Here is a 10,085-nt window from a genome sequence, read left to right on the forward strand (position 1 = left end):
AATTTTACGAAGCTACGAGCGTACTTTTACTAAGCTACGAGAATAAAAATAACGACTTTATACAACAATTTGTCTCCTCGGCGTCACCCTGGCACCATTTCAGAGAGTATCCACTGAACGTAAACAACGTATGCTGTTCTTTGTCAGTTGCGCCACGCGGATACGTTGTCAACGTTGTGTACGCTGTTTACACATTGATCTGAATGAAAACAACTCATCAAAAATATCTTAATTTGCGTTCTGAAGATGAACGAAGGTCTTACGGGTTTGGAACGACATGAGGGGGAGTAATTAATGACAGAATTATTATTTTTGGGTGAACTATCCCTTTAATGGTCCGGAATGCTGGATATTCCGGAATATCCGGAATGCTGAATCCCTGACAATTTTCAAGCGACAGCTGAAAACTCATCTCTTTAAACGCTACTTGACTTCATCTTAAAAAAAAAAAAACTTTTTCTTTCTCTTTTCTTATTCCTTCCCTTTCTAGCTTGTACTTATTTGAACAATGCCTAAAACTTGGTATTTCAGCACTGCCTGTGTCTGTTTGCCTCTTTAAGAAGAATCCCTTTATGTATTCCCCAATTGTAAGTCGCTTTGGATAAAAGCGTCTGCAAAATGACTAAATGTAAAAATGTAAATGTAATGGTCGAATAAAAAGAACATAAAAAAAAATCATTGTGAAGTTGCTTAATTTTAGATTTTTAAATTCGTAAGGAAACTGAAGTGTCCACAGGGACTTACATCACCAGAGAGAAGTCTGTCGTTTCACCAGAAGATCGGATTTATGACATTTTGATTAGAAAATACAAAGTCAAAAGAAAAAATAAAGAAATAAAAATTGCAACCATAAATTGTTTGCAGTAAGTTCAAAAATATACATTTCAAAAATAGAGTGAATTTTCATTTCATGCAGACTTTAACAAAATAATATTTTAATAATTTGTGAATATTATATACATCGTCCAGCCAAATTGATTGACTACCACGGTATTACCATCTGACACCATAATTGTACCATGGTGCTGCCAGCCTGCCACACTACTTTTTTTTTTAGTTGTTTTCACTGTTTTAAGAGTTGGACTTCTTTCAGACAGAAATGAAGGTCATGGAGGCACATTTCAAGATCATATGTCAAGTAGGGCTGTTTACTGTCCACTTCATAAAATAAGGTTTTTTGTCAAAGCAACCACTCTTCAGAGGACCAGTAAGAAATGGCATCCAGCTGTGTGAAATTGCAGCCATGGTTGCCTTTTCTCACTAGCTATAGCTGTCACTGACCACATCCAGAGCTCTCCAGCGCTGTATGGTAAAATGGCCAACAACAGTCACTTGTTTCCAAAAAAGAAATCCACGATGAAAAGAAACTCAAGGCTGCGGTAATAGAAATTGATCTCCAAGGTTCCAACATTGTGGTGTGGAGAGATCAGATGAATGTAATTCAATACTGCAATGCATCATCAATTTGTAAAGTTCCTTTAGAGACATCGGCTCATTAATCACAGCAGATTCGGTTGCAAAAACTCTTGGCTTTCATTTTTTTCTGTGAAAAGTTTTCCAAGGTCAAGACGTATTTTAAGCGATTGCATTCAACTCAGTGAAGCCTGTGTGCTTGTGTGTCAGCAAGGCCTGGTTTATCTGGGATGCTTGTTGGATCTGAGGTCACAGGAAAGCCACGGGGTATGTGGGGGTAATCTGGATGAGATGAGGTCATGACAAGCCCTTGGGTCTGTCTGGTCTGGCAGAGCAGAAGGGAAGAGACTGAGGGAGGGTGAGGAGAGGAGAGGAAGAGGAGGGGGCTGGGTGTTGTTATTCTCTTTTTGATAAAAGATGAATGCACCCCTTTCTGTGGGCTTCTGTGAAAATGGGGTTTAATCCCTAATGTATCCCAGAGTGCTTTGCAGGCATCCTTTTGTCAAATAGACACATCGTCTTTATGCCAGTACCCCCTCGCTCTCATTCTCACACTCTCATGCATGCATGCTGGGACATATGGGGGTCTGCACTCGTTCACACCGACACTACTATGCCGGTACAATGGTTTTAAATGCCTTAAAATATCTGCTGTGGTAGTTGATACATAGATGAATATATATTTTAAATAGAGCTGTCAAACAATTAATCGTGATTAATCGCATCCAAAATAAATGTTTTTGTTTACATAATATATGTGTGTGTACTGTGTATATTTATTAAGTATATATAAATACACATGCACGTATATATTTAAGAAAAATGTTATGTTTGTAAAACGGTTGTTTATTTATTAAATATATTTATTTAAAATATATATACATGTAAATATTTTCAAAATATATACTGTATATATATTTTATTTAAATATAATTTTATTTAGTTGGTTATTTTTCTTCTCTTATGCTCACCAAGGCTACATTTATTTGAACAAAAATACAGTGAAAACAGTAATATTGTGAAATATTACTATTTAAATGGACTGTTTTTTTTTATTTTAATATTTACGTAAAATATCTATGACATTATATATCTTATTTATTATAGTTTATTAATATATCAAAGTGTAATGATTATTGTAATGGCAAAGCCGAAAACCTGAAAAATGACTCAAGTCTTCAATGTCGCGATATTTCAGAAATTATTTTAATATGTTGATTTAGTGCTCAAGAAACATTTCTGATTATCAATGTTGCAAACAGTTGTTCTGCTGATTTTTTTTTTTTGTTGAAATTGTGATCATTTCTTTCAGGATTTATTCGATTTTTAAATTTTTTTTATGGACAATGTAAAAGTCTATACTGTCGCTTTTGATCGATTTAATTCTTGATGAATACAAGTATTATTGTCTTAATACATAAATAGTACAAATATTCTACATGTCTTTCATAGTTATTAATATGGGGTCATAAATAATTATACAATATATGTGTAATTTAAAAATGCTATATAAAATAGTTATAGTTTTAGCTGGAATATAGAGTGTCTTTTTAAACAGACACCTTTGTAAACAGATTTTTCAACAGACGCAGCAGTCCAGCTCTACTTCCTTTTAAATGGGACAAAAATGGCACACATCATGCACCCATGTGAACACACGTCAGCATTATTCATCCCCCACGGCCTCCCTTCAACCACCCTTAAAACTGTGCTTATCCTGGCACCGATAAGAAGACATTCATATGCACTTTTGGATTGAAAACATCTGTGCAATGGAGGGTTCACTTGGATCTCAGGGCACTCAGCACAATAGTTTGTCTGGATCTGGCCCACCAGTAGCTGCCAAAACATGTCAGCACATTGTCCTCCACTTTTCTCTGTACTTTAATGCCACATGGACCTCATCCACATCCACACTGGGTGTCCTTGTGTCTTTCTTTTGAGAAGATAATAGCGATTGTCTGATTTACTAATGAATTGTTCTTTGGAATCAGTTCTTTTTAATGACTTAGTCCATTAATACACAAAGTGCCTGTAATTCGCTTGAGAGCTTTGTTTGGGAGATAAATAAGTGGGTGACACATGTTAGTACAACAATAAGACAACTTTTTACAGTCTGTGTAACTTAATTGAGAACATGGATATACACATTAGTATTTAACTAAATATTTAAGCCTGTTTCACAACAACAGTATAGCATAGCCACACAGGGACTTCTGGGAATACTGTTGGAGAGATAATTAACCCCAAAATATTTTTGTCCATACAATGAAAATCAATGGGGTCCAAAACATCTCTGGTCCTGGCTTTCATAGTACCTCACTGAAAAAAAAAAAAAAAGAAAATACGAAAGTCCTGTGCCAATTTGCACATAAAAAATTATTTTTTATGCATAGATTCAGTTAACAGAACACAAAAGACAAAAAAAGGGAATCTGCAAACCAAATAAATCATAGTTGAAAATATGTATTTTATTGACGATTATCATGTAAAGTGACAAGTGCACTAAAAAAGTGACTGCACAAAAAGAATAAAACAAAAAGCAAATGGTTCAGTCCATTATGGACTATCTTCAGTGCTTAAATCTTTTACATTTTAAGGCACTAGTTGGAAACACTAGGCGTTTGCTGTGTGAATTCCCTTTTTTGTCATGTATTGAAAAAAGAACAGCATAATTTATGTAAATTATATATTTATTTGATTTTCAAACATCTCAGTATTTATGTGTATGCTCTGAAACGTTATTTTCTTTTCTTTTATTATTTTCTTTTAATCATTATATCAACCAAGCCATTGTTGCTGGTTTATTTTTTATACAGATTTGTGTGTGTGTGTGTGTGTGTGTGTGTGTGTGTGTGTGTGTGTGTGTGTGTGTGTGTGTGAGTGACAAATTATCATAAGTATGTGAGTGTGTGTGTGTGTGTGTGTGTGTGTGTGACAGAATTTTTGTTTTTGGATGAACTATTTCTTTAAGTGAATCTGAAACTTTTTTAATTGTCTTGTTGAAACCAAGTGTCCAAATGAACCAAATCACTATATGATTCATAACACCGTGATTGTTGTAGATGTTGTTCTGTAGTGTAGAGTCCTGTTAAGAATTGTAGTAGCTAAACTAAAGATGCAAGTTTTCCTCTGTTACCATTATCTGTGTACTAAAAAAACCCCCTGAAGTTCCCTTTGTTCACCTTGCTGTCTACTTCCTGTATGGTGGAAATGGGATTAGCAGATGCTGTACATCTGTTGTGGTTGGTATCAGGCTACTGTTTTCTCAGCGTTACTGTACTAAAGATCTTGGCACAATTTTTGTCTGTTCTGTGGCCAGAATGAGAGGAATTGACGACTTTATGACTATTTATGCAATCATTTGAGAAGATTTCCATTTGCTGAAGACAGCTTCTACAGCTGTGTTGCCGTTCTCGTTTGATGTGTGGAAAAAGCACTAGGGTTTTTTTCTCAGCAGGGAATGTTGAAATAATTAAAAGCATACTGGGCAGGAAAGGGGCCCAGCTGGCAGGAAGTCACGAGTAGTGGCAATGAAACGATTTACACCAGAACACGGCACTGTACACACACAAACACACATACAAATAACACAAACACAGAGAGGAAAATGGCATTGTGCTTAAGTGACTGATTACTGTTTTAGCTTAACTATTATTCACTCAGTACAGATCCTAAAGATCTACATGAAGATTTGCAAGATTTACATGCACATTAATGAAACAATCTGGCTTTGATCTGGCTGTTTTTTTTTTTACATATGTAACTGCTGATGTAATATAGTTACTCAAAATAGCTCTTTGTTTTATATAAGCTAGTATCTATGTTGATGTAAATAATTGAATTATTTTTTTAATACACAGTTCGTATTCTACACAAAATATACTTAAAATTCAAGTAAATATTTTACAGTAATTTACGTGCACAAAAGTGAAATTTTCTGGTTTTTCTTTTTGGATGAAGATCCCATATATATAAAAAACTGTTTTAGATCTGTTCAATAGACAGCACAGTTTAATTTAGTATAGTAGTTTATTTTAGTAGTGGTCGTCTGATATGTTTATACTATTATTTTACAAATTTTTTGCTTCAAATACACTTAAATATTAAATACGATGTACTGTAAGTAAACTTTAAGTACAAAAATAAACAAATGATGAAATTTCTCTTATTTTGCACTTTTTATTTTTTTTATTTTTTTTATTTTATTTTATTTTTTTTACAGTATTTACTTAATTGTTTATTATGATTTGTCAAGACCTGAGATGGATTGTGGGACTGACACAAAGGAAGGCTAACACTTCTGTTTCCATGAGTTTTGTGGTTACGGTTGATACTATTGCACTGTTTATATTTACCAGTTCTACTGCTTAAAAATAATTACAGAAAAATTTTGACTTTAAAAACATATTTGATTTGTGCACACACATTCATAAACAATTGGGGTTTGGTTTTAAGGCATTCCTGCAATTAGATAATGCCAACTTCCTGCCATCCTGCTCTTTATTACTATAGAGTCAGCCCAATACAAACTTAAGTTCAATCTCTCCCTCCCTGTGTCTCTGAGGGCTGGTAATAAGATAATTACATTTGAGAGTTGCAGACTCCCTCCCCCATTCCCATCCTCTCCTGGATTTTTTTGTCTAGTCTCTTCTCTTTGGTCTTGATTGCTGCTAGTCTCCTTTTGTGATCACAATTAAATCAGCTACCTAAACTTCATCACATGTCCAGGAAATCTCAGCTTCGTAAACCTGGTTTAGTTTTATATAAAAACAAAATAAGCCTATGGTATATCCTCATTTAGATTTGCAATGTAAGTGTGTGTGTGTGAGACAGCTGATAATGAATCCTCTATAATCTCTTTACGGATGCTGTCATTGGTGATTGACTCAAATGAGCTTTGACACATCAACAGACAGAAGCCGACATCAACTCGCTCACAGGTCCCTCAATCTCACAGACGACCAGGGATGGATATTAATGTGAAAATCTCATGACACCAGTTTTAAGCCATAACACAATATCTCAGCCCACTCAAGATAACAGCGAGCATGTAAGTTTAACTTTAAGGGTGAAAATTACATCACTAAATGTCGCTGCTGTTGGTGTTTCTGCCATGATGAGAGTCTGTACAGGGGCGAATGTGTATCAAACTGGGTCAATCTGGGCATTTGAGGACAAATGAGAGATCTTACTCTATTTAAAAAAAAACCTGAGCATGTGATTATCAGCAGTTTGATGATGCTGCATTTCCTTTCATGCCCTGAATTGTCTTTCAGTAAGGTTTGTAGAATAGAGATTATCAACATTTTGACTCAAAGGTCCTCGAAAATGCATTTTGTGATTCCCGACTTCTCAGGAGCCATATGTACTTTAATTAAAAAAAAAAAAAAAGTTTTTGAGGGAGATCTTAATTGTATGTTGTTTTAGCATTAATTAAATGAGAATGTTATAATATATGAATAATAATAATATTTTAAATAATTTTTTTTTGCACCAGTTTGCTAGTGAACCACTGTTTTAAAATAAATGCTTTTTGTAATTAAAGGTGCTTGCTAAATTTGCCCTTAAAGGGGTCATATGATGCGATTTCAAGTTTTCCTTTCTCTTTGGAGTGTTACAAGCTCTTGGTGCATAAAGAAGATCTGTAAAGTTGCAAAGACTAAAGTCTCAAATCCAAAGAGATATTCTTTATAAAAGTTAAGAGTCAGCCACGCCTACCTAAAACAGCTCGTTCTAACACGCCCCCACATGTCTACATCATGATGTGGAAATATTAGCATAATGCTGCCCAAATGTGCAAGCAAAGAAAGAAGGTGTGGTTTCAGGAACAGCAGTAGTGGTGATGCAGCATGTCAGGGAGACACTGTGTGATTCAGTGCGAAAGCAAAAGCACTTTATTTGGCCTTCCGGAAGTAGATGCAATTAGGAATCATTGGTTAAGATTTATTTACAACAGAACAGCACAACCCAGATGTTCGAATTTGTGCAACGCATTTTATGGACGACAGTTTTTTGAACCTAGAAGAGTACAAGGCTGGCTGTGCACAAAGGCTATTTCTAAAAAATAAAAAAAAAGGGTAAATTCCGACTGCTATGACAATCTAGCGCTTCTGAATCAGCGACTGTAAGTATGTATTGTTACTAGTTTAAGTATTTGCTATTGACTGTTCAAATGCGGAGTTTTGTGTATTTACTTTGAAAGCTGAAGCTCGCGATTATGGTAAGGGGCGTTACATTTCCGACGCGTGCTTGTGGTGTTCGGCCAATCACAATGCACTGGTTCAGCTGGCCAATCAGAGCAGACTGCGCTTGTTAAAGGAGAGGGGGCTTTGTTGAAAACGACGTGTTTGAGAGAGGCGGGGCATAGAGGACCTACAATAATGTACAGTATTTGAAAAATAATGTGTTTTTTGAACATTAAAGCATGTCAACATATTCTGCTACACCAAATACACAAAATAATGATCTTTAAAATAGCATCATATGACCCCTTTAATTCTTGTTATATAATCTAAATTGATTATAAGATTAGTCATAAAATTAGATTAAATGTAAAAAAAAAAATTAAAATAGACTACACAACTTTTAAAATCTGGACAGATTTTCTGTTATCATCATACACTGCATGATTTTCTAAGAAATCTGTCAACTCGAATCTGCAGACTGGCTCACATTTTCAGCAATGAGCTTCAGCTTGTCCAGACTGTAAATCTGGGCCAAAGTCGTGTAGTGTATTCCAGCTATTAGCAACCCTTGCCCTGGCAACAACCTAGAATGTTTTGCATGAGCAAGCATCACTCAAATTGACTTCAGAAAACAAAATGCAAAAATATAGGCTAGTAAAAATGTAGTTGATATAAAAAAAAGTGCATTGCAAAAATAATGTGCTGTTTGAGTAAACAAAGGACATCCCCAATATATTCCATTAAACAAAAGATATTCCAGAGGTAGCTAACTATTCCTTATCTTTGTATGTTAAAAAAAACTGAAAGAAAAAGACAAATGTGAACTACCAAAACCATATTTTTAATGTGATTGACTAAAATAGGACATGCTTCTCAAACAGCTTGTTAGTACCGGATGAACATTCAGAAGATCATTTCCTTTTTTAGGTGTAGATTATGGTTAGGAATAACTTTCAGACTGTGATTTTTGATAGGAACGTTGTTCCAGAACTAACAAGGGATGTTGATTTAGTATCATATCCTAGTTCTTGGCACCATGTTGTGTGTGTGTGTTTATGAGACCAAAAGAAGTCTCCCATGTACAGCCTGACCTACATTTGCTGCATATGGAGAAAAATCTAGATCATTCATGACACTTCTGATTCATTTTGATTGGAAGAACCAGCATTCAATGGCCTCATTGTATTCTTAATTGTTCACGGTTCATTTACTGCTACACTAAAAACAATGAAGTCTAAATGACTCCCTTTCTCTCTCTCTCTCTTTGCAGTCTGTGTTGTTGTTAGGTGCAGTAGCATTGGTGTGCTTGGCGCTCGACCTCCTCTTCCTCCTCTTCTATTCCTTTTGGCTGTGCTGCCGTCGCAGGAAGAACCAGGACTCGCCCAACGCAGACTGCTGCTGCACCGCTTGGTGCGTGATCATCGCCACGCTCGTGTGCAGGTCCGTGATTTGCACTCTTACACAGTTAAACATGAAACACTCATAGCTGCCTCCACGCACACATCATGTGGCAATACACATCATAAGTTCCAGTTAATTAGGCATCACGATTGGACTTCCACACAAATAAATGTCAATGAAATCCATCCAGTTGGAAACATTTTGGCTGTGCTCCTAAACTTCGAGAACTCCCTTGTTGTCCACTGCCAACATTGGCAGAAAACTGAAATGGAAGCTTGTTGTTGAATAATTGTAAAGTAATAGTTCACCCAAAAATGAAAATTTGCTGAACATTCACTCACGCCGTCCAGATGTAGATGGGTTTATTTCTTCATCGGAACAGATTTGGTGAAATCTAGCATTACATCACATGCTCACCAATGGATACTTTGTAGTGAATGGGTGCCGTCAGAATGAGAGTCCAAACAGCTGATAAAAACATCAGTTTTTGAGTGTACAAATGCAAGAGACTTAAAGGAATAGTTCACTACAAAATGTACATTTTGTTATCATTTACTCACCCTCGTGTTGTTCCAAACCTGTATGAGTTTTTTCTCATGTTGAACATAAAAGAAGATATTTTGAAGAATGCTGGTAATCAAACAGTTGATGGTCTCCTTTGACTTCCATAGTATGTCTTTCCCTAGAAGTCAAAGGGGACCAACAACAAATATCTTCTTTTGTGTTCAACATAAGAAAGAAACTTATACCCTTAAGTTGTTCCAAACCTGTGACATTCTTTCTTCTGTGGAACATAAAAGAAGATATTTTGAAGAATGTTAGTATCCAAACAACGTTCTGACATCTATTATATGTTTAAAAAGGCATTATTCACAATATCTTTTATGTTCCACAGAAGTAAGAAAATCATACAGGTTTGGAATTACATGAGGGTGAGTAAATGATGATGAATGATGGAATATACATTTTTTTTAGTTGGTCCATCCCATTAAATATCTGCCAAGAGAGTAGTAAATTCCTAGAGAATAGTAAATTCAAACAGGAACCTTCAGTCCAAAAAGATATGTGTTTGTTACAAAAAGC

The 10,085-nt window shown here is 35.4% G+C and overlaps 1 protein-coding gene across 2 annotated transcripts in view; it reads left to right on the forward strand.

The window, feature by feature from the left end:
* The window catches only part of ttyh3b (tweety family member 3b), a 45,472-nt gene that overhangs the window by 13,463 nt on the left and 21,924 nt on the right, over nt 1-10,085 (forward strand). For both annotated transcript variants that reach the window (XM_016491771.1, XM_016491770.1), the window contains one exon: nt 8,872-9,041. In XM_016491771.1, the coding sequence (XP_016347257.1) occupies nt 8,872-9,041 (170 nt within the window). The remainder of the gene's footprint in view (nt 1-8,871; nt 9,042-10,085) is intronic.

This window comes from Sinocyclocheilus anshuiensis, unplaced genomic scaffold (genome assembly GCF_001515605.1).
Source record: "Sinocyclocheilus anshuiensis isolate Anshui unplaced genomic scaffold, SAMN03320099.WGS_v1.1 scaffold50, whole genome shotgun sequence".
Taxonomy (NCBI): Eukaryota; Metazoa; Chordata; class Actinopteri; order Cypriniformes; family Cyprinidae; genus Sinocyclocheilus; species Sinocyclocheilus anshuiensis.